The 14815-nt window shown below is 53.9% G+C and overlaps 1 protein-coding gene and 1 long non-coding RNA gene across 2 annotated transcripts in view; one reads left to right on the top strand and one right to left on the bottom strand.

Annotated features, from left to right (window-relative positions):
• The window catches only part of LOC142603832 (uncharacterized), a 29882-nt gene that overhangs the window by 2980 nt on the left and 12087 nt on the right, over positions 1-14815 (top strand). The window contains exons 4-5 of the long non-coding RNA XR_012837711.1: positions 94-196; positions 7461-8012. This is a non-coding gene — a long non-coding RNA (uncharacterized LOC142603832). The remainder of the gene's footprint in view (positions 1-93; positions 197-7460; positions 8013-14815) is intronic.
• Positions 1997-14815, bottom strand: part of SH3RF2 (SH3 domain containing ring finger 2) — a 43432-nt gene continuing 30613 nt past the window's right edge. The window contains exons 5-8 of the mRNA XM_075766395.1: positions 12669-12839; positions 10471-10697; positions 7618-7985; positions 1997-6683 (exon numbers count right to left, since the gene is read on the bottom strand). Of these exons, the coding sequence (XP_075622510.1) occupies positions 6390-6683; positions 7618-7985; positions 10471-10697; positions 12669-12839 (1060 nt within the window). The 3' untranslated portion in view covers positions 1997-6389. The remainder of the gene's footprint in view (positions 6684-7617; positions 7986-10470; positions 10698-12668; positions 12840-14815) is intronic.

Genomic DNA, 14815 nt, shown 5'->3' with positions numbered 1-14815 from the left:
CTGCCTTTTGTTGATCTCTACCGCCTTTAAAATTTGTTTCGGTTGGAACTTTGGTATAAGTAGATCTTTCTTCCACTTTTACTACACGTACAGTCGCCAGCAGCCTGACCGCCGTGAGGTACCTCGTGTGCCAGCCCACAGCGTGGATTCCACGGGACGAGGGATCAGCTCGCGCAAACTCCCGCTGACCTTGCTGGTAAGTTCCTACCGCTTCACCTGGACGGCTTTGGGTTCTAAACACTGATCTTATGAATATTTTGAAATGTTACTTTTTAAATGGGGACTCTCTTTATACTGAGACTTAAGGCAAAAAAACGGAAAAACTTAAAGTCTATCGCTCTTATTACACTTAAAACACGTAGTTGCAGAAATGAACTGCCATGACTATTGGGCAATGAATAAACCTCCTAAAATAATGATAAATGTACACATGAACTTACACGTTCCTGGGCTGCTCTGGTGTTTCCAGCTTAAATGTTTGGGGGCCAACGGTTGCATTCCTCCTCCCTAGAGCTGGGGATAGAGGAGGGCTGGGGCGATGGGCCACCCCTCCTGCCGCTGGGTTTTCTGCATCTAGAGGAGATGCTCGGTGTTTGAACAGTTTTGCTTTGGTGGCTTATGAAAAATTGAACAGGATGGAGTCAGGAAATAAAATGCTTGGAAATAAGTGTTCATTACAACACCTGGTGACTGAGAACACAGCGTGGATTAGAAGCCTGAATGTGCTACAACCTTAAAGGTGTTTTTCTAATGCTAGTTTTAGAAAATGGACCTTTCCCAAGGGGAGAGCAGGGTTGTTGGGAGAGTGAAAGAAGCAAATACCTGGTGTCCTGTGGTCATTCACTAGCTTATCAGGATTGGGATACTTTTTCTAACGCACCAGGTTCTTGGAACCATGAGGTCATGTTAAGGAAAAAAAATCCCCTTGACGTTCACATGAAAAGAGGAGCCTTGTGGCCATAGGGAAAACCTCTTGAGAATGACTGTGAAGGCTCAGCAACTGGAAGACGAATAGAAATCACAGCCGGGCAGGGTCTCTCCTGGTTCCAGAGCCACCCCAGCACCCTCCTCTCCGCGGGTGTCTGGAGCTGCCGGAGCCCCGGTCCAGCCCCAGCCTGGCCGTCCCCCGCTGCAGGCAGAGCAGCTGCTGGCAGCACCCCGCCAGGCACCATGCCGAAGGCTTTGGGTGGCCACAGCCGCCTCTTGCGTGACTCGAGTTTTCTGACCAAGGGATCACCAGATCCTCCTGGTCACGGAGCAGGGACTGATCCCAGGGGACTTTCTGTGGACCCCAGCCCGGCTGCGGCTCTCGGGCTCCTGGGGAGCGGTCTGCCAGCGGTGCAGCAGCCAGTTGCCATCTGAAATGGCCTCGCAGAATTCCCTCCTGAGACGGAATGTCGTCACTTAGACCTTCCTTGTGGCAAATGGATGCTTCTGGCTGGGGCAGGGAGGCCTCCTCCGCATGAAGGATGTGGACAGAGTTGGTTAATGTTATGTTTTCTTACCTCTGCTGCCTCTGCTCATAATTTGTCAGGAAACATGACTGCGGTTCAGACTCGGGGGTAGGTCGCTTACTGAAGCGCTCCGAGGTTTCTGCCAGGCTAGGCAGGCAATTAAAGCTGAGCTGATGAATGATCTGATACGGGCTCCAATTCATTAACTAATCATAAGGAATGAACAGATAGAAAATAAGCCCAATTCCAGAACTTGTGAGGTACATTAATGGTCCCTCCGTCCCCATGTGCCGCTTTATGTGCTTTTCCAGAGCTCTTTTCCTGCGCTCTGCTGCCAAACATGATGCTCCGGGTGCTCAGAGCCCAGATCAGCCTGCCTGCACCTTTGGCCGGGTAGGCAGAGAACCGTGAATTTTCGTTACAGAAATGCATCACGCTGCAGTACAGCTGCAACTGTGTTTTGCCTTTCCTAACGTTGTTTTCTTTGCACTCTGTGCTTCGTGTGATGGTTTGTGGTAAAACAGAAGGCTGCAGACTTGGTGGTTCGGCCGGGCTGGGAGCAGCCTCTCCGTACCGCTGAGACACATCCCTGGGGGCAAAGGGGTGGCCTTCTGCCCTCCTGGCCAACTGGGGAACCACAAAACAGGGTCCCAGTCCCGATGTCTAACCTCTCATGACTGGGGAAATGGGCTGAAGAGAGTCTGGAGGGTGGGAAGACACGAGGGAAGTTAAATGTGTATCTAAAAAGAACAGAAGCCCTTGAAGAGCTCGCCCACCTCTGTGTAAAGCCGCCACCCTCCTGCCAACATGTGATGCCTCCCTTTTCATTGCTACCCAATTAAAACAAAACAAAACAAAAAGAAAACCAAACAAAAATTGGATGACAGCAGCCAGAGAGGGACAGGGGTTTGGAGCAGATCCTCATGGAAAATGCAGTGTGCTTCAGGTCAGCAGAAACAAAAAACGTGACATTTGCTCATGCTCCAAGAAGGCAGTGTGGTGATTCTGCTTGCAGAGGAAAGGTGGTTGGAGTGATTGTTCCAGAACAGATGTTTTCAGTCTGGTGCACTTAAAGAATTGTTCCCAGACAGACCCTGTCGGTGTCTTCCCCAGCATGATCGGCTTCTCTGTGTGGGCAAGGGCCACTTGTTGGGCACTGCCTGGCTCGGGGCTTGTGACAACGCTCCAGGTTGGCTCCAGGTGGTTCTGCTTTAGCCTGGGCTTTTGAAGAAAAAGGTCTGAGCTCTAGTCGCTCTTCCTTGGGATGTTCCTGGAGAAGTAATGCCGTCCGGATGCTTCCTCCAGGGTGTTGCCAGGGGAGGGGTGGGGAAGGTGAGGAGCACTGAGCAATTTTGCTCAGCGGGCCACAGTATGAAACCAGTGGGCACGTACGTCTGTGGGAGCAAGGTGCTTGTTAGAGCTGTTGCTTTAAAATATGTCTTGGTTTCAGTTCTCTCTCCCTACATATTTTGAATATATTTAGGGCACTTATCACCATAGCATCAAAGCACTGAAATATCCTGTGCAAGAAACTGAGAGATCAGTCCCAAAATAGCTGCCTGCTCTTTTACCAAAGCACCAGTTTTGCTGTCAGTGCTTCCTTTCCCTGCCGTTGCCCGTGACTGTGCGTGTGCGTGCACGAGTGTCAGAGCTCTCTCTGTCCCCATCAGCCCGCTGCTGTCGCTTGTCATAGTGCAGAGGGTCAAGGGCCAAGTCCAGGAGAGATTTGTGGCGCTTTTTGGTGCGTTTGTCTTCAGACGTCACTATTGTGCAATGGGCTGAACGGTTCTGCAGGCTTCCCTGTGTGCACGGGTGCCGTGAATCCTTATTGCTGTTTATCTTGATACGAAGGGATAAGAGGGTGGCTTTGCTCCATGCAAGGCAATGTTCTGAGCTGGTAATGTGAGCGGTATCCAGCTGTTGTGAGCCCAGATGTGCAGAAAGACTCTATGGCTTGTCCAGCCTTAAGGCACGCTGAGCACCTCTGGCTGCTGCTGCTGCTCTGGGTGTCCCCTGAAGCTTTGCGCGTCCGATAAATGGGGCCAAAGGGGGGGCTGTCTCTCCTCGTCTCTGGGCTTCGGTGGCAGGGCCCAGGCGTGAGAAGCGGAGCTGCAGTCACTTCTGTCTCTTGCTCTCCAAGCTTTGCGTTTTGCAGCCCCAAACTGAACTTCACATTCTTCCTTTGGCCTCGCACGCCTGCCTCTCATGGGAGAACCTGCCCCACTTGTAGATCAAATTTACAAGGTGACTTACTTCAACGTACATCTGTCTGAAGCCCCTGGTGAGTTATGGTTCGCTGTTTCCTTTTTGCCCCTCATCTTCAAATGCCTCTCTGCATGCAGACTGCGCTGAGCTCCCTCCTGAGCGTCAGCAGTTATTGGTGTGCTCCCTGGCCTCGAGGAATGCTCCGTCTGAGCTCCTGATGAAACAGGCTCCGGGGTCTTGCAGGGCAGGGTTAATTGCCGATAACAAGGGAAGATCTTTGATCGGAGCCGCCGCAGAATCCCTGGCTCATCGTCTTGTTCTGGGCTCTCTGGGGACCCCGAGCTCTGCTGGAGCCGGGGGGCTCCAGCTGCCTTTCGCTGCAGGGTGCAAAACCTCCGGGTCAGCATCAGCCGTGGTGCGTGTGCAGGGATCGGCCCGTCCCCCCCCAGGGCACAGCCCAGCTGCCCCCCCTGCTCAGCAAACAGCACGACCCGGGCAGTCCCGTTGGACCTTGGCTCTGTGATAGTGGTGCAAGGTGAGGATGCTGGTGTTTGGGGCAGTAAAATGCAGAAATTCCCCTTCCTTCCCTACACACTCCCTCCCTGCTAAGTATTCACTGGGCTTCATGTTTCCTACTGCTCCTTCTTTGCCAGCGTTTCCATCTGCGTAATTAATTCTCGTGTAGTTCCAACCACCCGTGCCACTGTCTTCCACGAGCCTCGTGGGAGGTCAGCTGCTGAAATGCATTAGGTGCTTCGTCAGCGGATTACAGACCAGGTCGTGCCAAGCCGTCTGTCCTCTCGTTAGCATGCAGTGCGTGATCACCTCTGGAGCCAGGCGTGAGCAGGCAGCCCCTCCTTCCCATCCAAACCGACACTATAAATTACTACCCGAGCTGGTCCTGGACGTACCTAATGCAATTCTATTTATTTCCGAATGTGTTTGGGAGAAGCGGAGGTGCTCTTGGTTATAAAGCCAGCGTACGAGGTTTTCTGGTTCAGTCTTAAAGGGATGAGAGGAGTCTTCAGCAAAGAACTGGCATGTCTTCTCTGAGATGTTCAGCTGCCTTTGAGGTGGCATTGCTGAGAGTCATGTTCACCCTGTTATTTGCAGCTTGTGCCACCTTTTATACCTGGGCAACCGCACATTTTCAGCTTGTCAGGATCTTTCTGCAGGTGCTTAAATAGTGACAGAGAGCACAAGGTGAAGAACTTGTCTGTGCCGCTGGTGGCTTCCGTGCTAGTGCAGGTCCCTGCGGGCAGATGCCAGCTTCCTGCTCCACAGACAGAAAAAGTCTGAAAGAGTAGAACAACGGGGGCTGTAGAGGAGTAAATGATTTTATGCATTCCCTTTTCTTAGTTCCAGAAAAAACATCCTTCTCTGAGGCTGTGCCAGTGCCTCCGAGAGTTTTGTTGACCAGTGGAGTTAATCTCATGGGTTTTGTGTGCGATTAACCGAGGATGTGATTTTTTTACAGCAGTTTTGGACGAAGCACAGCTACTGTGGTTAGGAGATCCAGCGGTCGGTGGTTGTGGCTAGGATGGGAATTGCTGGTCTATAAACCAGCAATAAAAGCAATGAAAACCAAAAGCTGTTGTGCACGGGTTTGCTGGAGAGCGGTCCCAGCTGACGAGCCGGGCACAGCCTCCAGCTCTGCCTGCTTTTCCGTGGATTCAGAGGAGATGCTCGAAATGGGGACAGCCGAAACGAGCTGGTGCTGCCGTGGCAGAGGGGGGTGGTCCGCGGCACGGTGAATGCTGAATTCTGCTTTCTGTGACGTAGACATCATGTGTTTCATGCATCTTAATGTAGAGTTAAACCCGTGAATTCCACTTGGGATATTTACAGAAGCGATATCTGAGTGGGTGGGCGGGGGGAAGGAGCTGGAGTGAGCTCATGGACTGCTGGGAGGTAGCTGACAGGTAATTAGAGGAAACCAAGCAATGAGGAGAAGCAAGATTCAATACCCCTGTCTGCAGAGTCTAAGTGACTGCGGTAATGGCACGTCCCTTTCCATTGTCCCTTTCCTCTCCAAGTCACCTTTTAAACTGCATTCTGTGTTAAAACTCCTGGACTAAAACCAAAGAGAAAAAGCCAAGCAAGCAACCAACCTAACAAAAAATCTGAGTGAACCCCCCTCAAAAGGCAACACGAACCGTCAGCTAGGAACTGAGTGATTTTGATTTATGGTTTCTTTATCCTGCAGAAGCAGGAAGGTAATGAACCAGTGTTTTGATCTCTGTGGGCTTTCCTGCAGCAGCGAGGAGATCAAAACAAGTTTAACTATTTCTGGTACCTGCACACCTTTCTTCCTCCTCCTGCTCCTCCTTCGGCGCCTCGCAGGCAGCCCTACACGACACCAAGGAACACCAGTCTTGTGGATGCCACAAGTGCTGTTCAGGTCTCTCGCCGCAGCCCTGGGGCAGCGGGGCTCCTCCAGCCGTGCTCGGGCAGCAGGGCCAGGACAGGGCTCTCCTGTGCTGGGATGGATGCTGTCCTGGCCCGTCCCGCTCCCTCGGGAGCCCCCTCAGCTCTCTGCAAGCCTCAGACTTGCAGGTCCTGAGGGTGCCGGCGGCATGGGGATGTGGGGACGTGGGCAATACCTGCCCCTTGCCACGGGGGGGGTGCGGTGGGGGCGGCAGGCTGGTGCGGGGTCTGGGGTGCTCACCCCTCGCAGGAGGGAGGAGAGGAGCAGGCGTGCGAAGGCGAGCGGGCGGAGGAATTACCCCGTCAGTTTGCAGAAATGCTGCTGTAGTTCTTCTTGACGGGGAAGGTCAGCTGCCCGGAGAGGTCCAGCGACAGCGCCTTCGGGTGCAGCGCCCGTCGCTGGTGCAGGGGGCTGGAGCTGGTCCTGGGCGAGTAGAGCACTAGGAGCTCGGGGCCCGGCAGGCTGGCTTCTGGCAGGAGAGCCTCCGCTGCGGCCGCCGGCTCCGTCCTGCTGCGCGGCAGGCTCGGGGAGGGCTGCAGGCTGTGCCGCTTGGGCGGCGGGGGGCTGTGGTTCTGGAACCTCACCGTCTTCACTTGCTGCAACGAGAAGGCGACCAGAGTCATGGTGGGAAAAGCAGCCACCCGCCCTCCTTGCTGTGACCTGCCCTGGAGAACCGGGGGGATGAGCCGGGGGGGCAGCTGGCTCCTTCCTGGGCGCAGAGCATGCCTGCGGAGAAGCCCAGAGCGACGTGCAGCTGATGGCAGAGAGCACCAGGGAACAGCACAGCGCCGGGCAGCAGTGCCACCAGCTATCGCAGGGACCTACCGGGGCGCTCCCGAAAGCCATCACCCGAATTCCGGGAGGGGAGAGGGTGGGTGGCCTGTCCTGTCCTGCCGTGCCCTTCAGGGAGAGCCCGCGGCTTCTCTCCAGCTGGTGATGTTCCTCCCGGGAGCTCCGGGGTTGGTGGGGCTTTCAGGGAACCGTGATTTACTCTTTGGGTGCCACGGGAAGGGAAAGCTGTCACTAGGGCAATCTGCAGAACTATCTTATCTTTATGAAATTTCCCTCAGGCTGCCAGAGGGGAAAGAAATTTTGGTTCCAAATGGCTCAGCCAAAGCGACGTGGGGGAGGTGGGGGGGGCTCTGCAGAGACCGGCCTGATGCACGGTCTAACACCCAGGTCTGTGGCGTTTGCCCATTCGCTCCCAAACTCTCAGGGACATTGGTGGGACTCTTGCCTGATTTAAGAGTTCAGATTTGATTGTGACTGAACACAGGTTTACGGGGAAACAGACCCTGCAGCATCTTGCCTTTCTAAAGGGCTTAATGTGAACAGCAGAGTCAGCAACACAAACATCTGATTTCTTAATGCAGGGACCAATCCCAGCGATTTCTATCGGAAGAAAACCTGGTGAGAACGGAGTGAAGCCCTCAAGGCATTTGGCCCCGGTCAGTATTGGGCTGACGCGGAACGCCAGTCGCAGGAGGACTGGGGGGACCCTCTGAAGCAGCGGGGTGCCGCTGGCCGTACCTTCTCGGCGCTGTTGCGGGAGGTGTCTGGCTTCACCAGGATGGATGGCGGGGCTGACGCAGGCGGCTTTGGAGCTGCCTCGCTCTTTGCTGGAGGGTCTTTGGCATCCAGGATCACCGAGCTGCACACAGAGGGAGTTCTGCTGTCCGCTCCTCTGACCGCAAGCGCCGGCGAAGCATCGTGGGAGAAGTTTGGCCTCGTTCCTGCCTCGGCCATGCCAGCTCCCGGAGGGATGCTGAGCGGCTGGGGGCTGACGTGCTGATAAAGCTGAAACTGCTGAGGACGCACCGCAGCCGTGGGAGGACGCCGGAGGGAACCGGCAACCTGCACAGGGGTCCCTGCCTGCCCCGGCCTCTGCAGGGATCCGTCTGAGGAGCAAGAACCGTTGGAAGGAGGTAAGTCAGCAGGAATCCAGACCGGTACAAAGCAAAGAGGCAGAAACGAGCAGTGGTTACAGCCTTGCACTAACAGCCCCGTTCACGGCGATGCTGTGGGGCTGTAGCTCCGGGGATCGCCATGCACCCACCCCTGCACACCGGGACAGGAGTGCAGTGACGCTGCCTGCCTCCATAGCCTCGGCGGAGCAGCTGTCCTGTATTTGCACAACAGCTCACGTCACAGAGATTTTTCTGTCTTGGATAGAGAGGGGGTGACCGTGTGGGGTGACACAGGACATCTGCCACCAGAAATCACCGCCCTGAGCAGAAACCTCCCCTGGGGAGCACCTCACGGGGCCTGGAGTGCTCCTTGCCCTCTCCTGCACAGTTTCTTTGCCAAACGTGCAAGCTGCCAGCACGACCCCCGCTCCTGAGCGCTCCTGCCAGCCCTCGCCGTCCCGTCCCGTGGGTTGTTGCTATCTGGCTGCTCCATCCCACAGCTGCTTTCCCGTCTGCAGCGCGGGAAGTCACACACTTTATTTCTTCTGCAGCTTCTTGCTGTTCACAAAATTGATTTTTTTTTTTTTTAAACATAGCCACCACAAGGGAATGAGTCCTTACAGTAAAACAACTCTCTTAAGATAAATCCAATTTTGAGTCTAGACCCACCGACAACGGCCCTTGCAAACGCGCCTCCCCCCTGCCAGGGGCACTGCCTGCCTCCAGCAGCAGCTCTGCGCTGCAGAAAATGCCACTTGGTTGCCCAAATACACTTGGAAATGTATTCCAAAGCAGCGTGCATGGGCTGAAGGTAAACCTTGCCAGCCTTGCTGGAAAGAATATAACCAACTGAGCTCTGCATGGTCAAAACCCCTAAAATTACCAAAATAACTGCAGCTGGTGCAAGCCGGTGGCGTGGGAGCCGGGCTCCTCTGCCAACCTCGTGGAGGGGCTCACTGGGGCTCCCTCTCCCTGCGCTCCGTCCCTGCGGGCATTTCCGACAGCCGCGGCATGGACAAGTGAGAAGCACGTATGGGATCTCTGCGGAGGAGGAGGAGAAAAACAGAGCCGACACGGAGGTTTTCCCCCCCAGGGCTCTGCTATGTCAAGGCTTTGGACAATTTCACTGGGTAACTCCTGCTGCTTTTTTTTTTTTTTATCAAGTATCCTTTCTCACCTTCAGGCTATTCATGATTTTATGCATCTCAGATATTTCCAAGCTGAATTTTTTTTTCTCCTGAAATAGAAGTTATTCTATTCTCTTGATCAACCTCCTGCATAATTTTACTGATTTTCTGTATTCTTTTTGAGTTACCAGAAATACATGAAGTGTTCAGGATATGAGTTCACCAGAACTCCCGCAATGGCACAGCTGAGTGTTACTCTCTTGTTCTGAGTTCTTTTCTTAACAATTCCTAATAATACTCTAAATTAACCTTTTTTTTTTTTTTTTTTTTTCAAATTGCTTCTGAGCACGGAGATGGAGCTCCCAAAGAGCCATCTGTGATGATTCCAAAACCTCTCTCCAGAACAACAAAAGCCAATTTAGGGCCCAAGGTTGTGTGCGTATAATTAGGGATTATTTCTCCCCATATCTGTGTATTGATGTTTTGGCTAACGGTTTAGCACCCTGTTGCTGGGTGTTGTGGACTTCAAAGGTTGGATTTGCTGACTTTCATTTGCCAAGGTCACTGCCGAAGTTAGAGACTGAGAATATTGTCCTGGTACAGTTTGCGTTCACCTTGCTGGATTTTGTATTTCATTTTCTTTGTTTGCCACGTAAGGGTGCTCGTACCCCCAACGGCCTCCCCTGCTCTATTGTTTAAACGGTTTGGTGCATTTTGAGCCACGTTCCCGTGCCCCTCGAGGACACGGTCCTCAGCCGCTCCCGCAGAAGTGAGCGGTGCCGGCCGGTGTGGGTGAGCCCCCAGCCCTGCCTTTGTGCCTTCGCAGGGGATTAACCCCCGGGGGGGTTCGCCCCCTCCCCGCCAGCCCGGAGGGTTAACCCCCACGGAGCTCGGGACAGGTTTTGCTGCGCTCAGCCTTGCAAACGGCATCGTCCTTCGCCTGCGGCCCCTTGCCCAGCAGCAGGGTAACGCTGCCTGTCCTCGGCGCTGCAGCCCGGCTGTGACAAGACCCCTCGGAAAGACCCTGCTCGGGAGCCCGTTTCACAAGGGGACGTGGCTGGGCGACAGCGAGGTCACCTGCAGACGCCTGCCCCCCCCAGCTCGCCCGTGGGTGGGAGATGATGCTGTGAGCACCCCGGGAACGGCCGGTCTCTGCTCGCGTGGGGCTCAGCGTGACGCAGGAGCCTGGCGGGTCCCCTGGGGAGAGCTGCTGTTCTCCTGGCAGCGTTCGCTTTCTTTTTTATGGCTCCGGTGCTGATGGCGGGCGGCCGGTATGGTCTGGGGGGGCGGGGGCTGCGTCTGGCTTCTCCCTCCCAGAGACCCCCCCAGAGACCCCCCCAAGCACTTACTCTTCCTGGTGCTGCCGCGTCCGCGCCGCAGCGATGCCTGTCCCGAGGCCGCTGTGGCCATGCTCCTCCCGGGCGAGGGGACGGGCACAGGCAGCAGCGCCGCTTTCAGGGCTCTGCTTTGTCTCGGGCCGTTCTCTGAGATGCTCCCTTGAGAGGAGAGCGAGGAGGTCGATAGCGTCCATGAGGTGTACAGGGAAGGCATCTTCGAGTCAGAGAGATTAGATTTCCTGTTTGAAACAGAAAAGAAAATGAGCTGAGACTAGACTTGTGGTTTTATAAGGAGAGCAGGAGTTTGCCCAAAGAGACCTCAGTGGTCCCAATGTGCCTGCACTGCTCCCACGTCAGGGGATGGCTCCTCTTCCCCCTTGTCTCTGGGTGCCACGCAGCCCGGCTGGTTTTGTCTGGAGGCAAAGGCAAGCTCGCGTAGCCTTCCCCTTCCCCTGCCTGGAGCGTCCTGGACAGCCCCTTCGGCCGGAGCCGCAGGAGGCTCCTCTTGCACGGCGCAGAGGAAACGTTCTGCTCCGGTCGTCTGGCTCCAGCTTCACCTCCGCCGTTGGGCCCCTGTCCTGTGCACAGCAGCTACCGTGGGTTATCGTCCTCCCCTAGAGAGGTCACCGTCATGTTTGCACCCAACACCGCTAAATTGCCCAAACCCATCACCTCCCTGCCGGCACACTGGGCAAATACCGTGCCGAATTCCTCGAGGGAGTGGGCCGCAATGAAGTCCTTTTGCTGACTCCTTAAAGGAGGGGAAAAACCACCCCTCTGATTCTTCTTTACCTTTTTTTTTGGGGGGTGGAGGAATGATTTATGGTTTAATAACTGAGCAGTGATTCATCAAATAACTCGGGCATCAATTTATTGTGAAGAAGTTTCCTAAGGAGGATAGAAGAACAGCTCCAAACCCGGCGCTGATGGTTGAAGCGCCGTATGAGGCTGTTGAGGGTGACGGGGCTGTGCTCTCGGTTGTTGGTTTGCTCTGGTTATCGGTGCAGCGGGGTCGCGGTGTTATCGGAAGTGATATGGTGAAGAAATGGGCTGGAGGGAGGAAGACTAATCACCGGATCACCAGCCCTCTGGAATGCAGGGCGGGGGGGCAGCCCTGCGACCTCTGTTCTAATGGAGCAATTTGGCAGAAAAAAATAGAAACGGGGAAAGAGAAACGAGGGGGAGAAACCAAATGGCGGTGGGAGTGTCTGGGAGCGTGAGGCGCGTTTTTGATGCGTGGGCAGATGGCTTTCGGGGAGGCTGAGATGCCCCCATCTGTCCCTCGGTGCGATCCCCTCTGAGCACAGCTCCCTGCGCCCGTCTGTCCCCGCTCCCGCAGATGGGGCTGGACCATCGCAGCGAGTTTCCAGCCATGGAGACCCCGCTCCAAATAACGGAATCACAGTCCTGGGAGAGGTGTCTTCACTTTCTATTTGCAGAAACAGAGCACTGGGTTTCTAAGCTGTTCTTCATTTCTCTGCCTAACCTGAGCATATCTCAGGGGAACTAAGGGTGCATTTTTTTTTTCTCTCCTAAATTGCATATTTTAATTATTGCTCTTTCTAATGCATGTTTGTTTAGCTAGATTAATGGTGTCCAGTGCTTAAATGCCTGTTCTAAAGACAGTATTTTGTCTCTAAAAGAGCCTTCAGCTTGTGGTTTCCCTTCTGGCAGGAAAAAAAAAAAAAAGACTGGAGTCATCCAAAAGGTATAAAAGGCGAGTCCGAGCACAGACACGCTGCCGTTCATCCTGGCTCCCAGAGCAACTCATCAAAACGTGCCGTTGTGTCACCTACGGGTCTCTGCCAAATCTCCTGGTCTGAACTAAACAGTCATGGGAGAAGCTGCTGCTGTCTCTGTCAACATCCCAGGTTAAAACAAGCAGACGAAGGCTGATGTCGCACTGTTTCCCCCCCTCCGAGGGGAACGCTGCCGGCCCTCTCCACTCCCTGACTTCTCCCTGCCGCGGCGCCCGGCCGTTGGAGGAGCTGCGATTCCCATGTGGTGTGTGCAGCCAAGTCAGTACACGGAGAAATAAAAGGAGTGAGAACTGCCAGGTGCCATCCCGTCCGGGTAAGGGATCCCTGGCCCTCGTTAGCGCCGCAGGAATCCCCCACAGTGATTTCTCTGCGGGAACAAAACCACCCAAATCCCCTGCGTTACCCGCTCCCCTCCCCGTGCGTTTTTGTTTCACGTAAGAAAACCCAAACCTGAAGAGGGGAGCGACGTAGTTGCTGGGAAAGATCCCCACTCTCCCCGTGACGAGGGACATGCCCCGCAGCCAGCCGTCGTGGTCTTTCCCAAAGACGCGGACCCCTTCTCCCTTCTGCAGCTCCAGCTCGTCGGGTCCGTGAGCCGCGTAGGAATGGAGAGCCACGCACCTGGGGAGAAGGGGGTGAGCGGGAGGGAAGGCAGTAAGTGCCCCCGGCAGGGTGGCTGCAGTCCCTCCTGAAGCTCCTGGCTTAACTGCGCCGAGGAACCGACGCTGCTGGCTTTGGGCGAGCTGTTTGCCTCTTCAACCAGCTCCTGCGTCAAATGTTTGGGTGCTGCCATCATTGTGGAGAGAACTCGCAGGGAAGAAACTGCCTGTAACTTCAGGCCAAAGGGGATATGAATAAAAGAAGAGCCAACAGGAATGGAGAACAAACCAGATCTCGTCGATGGTTTCTGTCCCAGAAGTGCCAGCCAAGGGCAACAAGCATTAGGGAGGAGAAAGCTGCTGTTCTCCACCTCACGCAGCGAGTGCTCCATTGAAATAACTGATGGAGGGCTAACGTTACCTGTCCTAAGGCAAAGCAGCATGAAAGAGCGCAGGTACTGTGCTCTGTCCGAGCGATAGCATCAAGAATACGTTCTGCCTTTGAAGTCCGTGGTGAGCCAGAGGCCTCGCATCTGCTTGCCTCCAGCGTCATCTGGAGGTGTGGGAGGCTGGGAGGAGCGCTGCTCGTACAGCAACGCCTGTTAACCCCATCTGCCTCCCTTCCCCGTTCTGCTGCGACCGGAGCCCTGCAGAGACCGACGCTGGGACTGCAGTCGCTGCCACTGGGGCCCTGCAGAATAAAGTGGACCAAGGAGGAGGTACATGGCTCTGCTCTGGGCTAGCGAGGAAGCCGGACTGGAAATTAATTTGGCATGCCCTCTAGACCTCTCCGTTGTGATTCTGGGACTACGACTAGGTGATGAAGCTTTGTTTTCCGCAGTGAACCACATGTGACCGCAGAGTAAAACAGGAGCAAAAGAAAATGGCATATTTTTTAAAACTTTCCCCTATCTGTTCTTTAAAGAACTCTGCCTCCAGCGTAACAGATTTAATTGCATTGCTGTTTGTTTTGGTTTTTTTTCCCAAGGGGAACATGATCTGCTCCCAAATACTAATGAGTTACAGACCAATATAGCAATTATCAGATAGTATTTTAAAAATAGAAACAATAGACTAGTTGTCTAGATAATCAAGGACTACCCCATAACTTATAAAAAGCTTTCTCTCTCCCTGTTGTTCAGAACAATCACTTGAAAGCTTGACTTGAAATGCCTGTCTTTGTAAAGTGATGACTTCTGGTGCTTGCACAGACCAGGCGAGGTTCAGTGTAAGGGTGCTCTAATTCTGCAGTGGTTTATCACTTTATACAGGATTCGTCTGGGAGGGCAGGATGTGCAGATACTGGTTTGATACTGCAGGGTTGAAAAAGGAGCTGTGCAAAATAGGCGGCGGATTGAACACTTCAATCCTCATTCTGCAAATTATTTTAAGGTCTCAGGAGTTTTCTTGTGTTTAGGATTAAGTGTGTGCAATAGTCTAACGCGTGAAAGCAGCAACCATGGTGAGCGTGGCGCAGATTTCTAGGTACCGCTCATGTGCACTAGTGTTCCCACAGGTCTGGCCCCATACTGTGGAGGTGCTAATTACCATGTAGGCACCTTGTTGCTATTTTGTTATTAGGTAGCTTTCTGCAGTGCCAGGCTGGTGAATCTCATCTACAGGAAAACAAATCATCACAATATATTATCTGCAAATTTTAACTCTGGGAAAGTTTTGAAGATTGGATCATTCAAAACACCAGCAACCTTCACTATTTAAAAATAAATAACTAGAGGCACTTAAGGAGTAACCAGTTTCTTTATATTTAAAAAAATCTCCAGTGTACCGTTGACAAATAGGCAGAACTATATAAATACTGATGTAAGGTCGTAAGGCGCACGGACAGCTCGGCTGCTGGGAATATAATGATTCGGCTGTGGCACCGAGTCTCTGCAACCCCCTGCCTGGACCAAGTACATCCCTACGTGGAATGAGACACTACGAGGGAGCTACGCTCTGCGCAGCCTTTACCTCCCGGCTCGCGAGAACCTTTGGCTG

This window comes from Balearica regulorum, chromosome 14 (assembly GCF_011004875.1).
Source record: "Balearica regulorum gibbericeps isolate bBalReg1 chromosome 14, bBalReg1.pri, whole genome shotgun sequence".
NCBI classification, from domain to species: Eukaryota; Metazoa; Chordata; class Aves; order Gruiformes; family Gruidae; genus Balearica; species Balearica regulorum.
The sequence above is the reverse complement of the archived record's forward strand: the minus strand, read 5'-3'. Positions and strand labels throughout refer to the sequence as shown.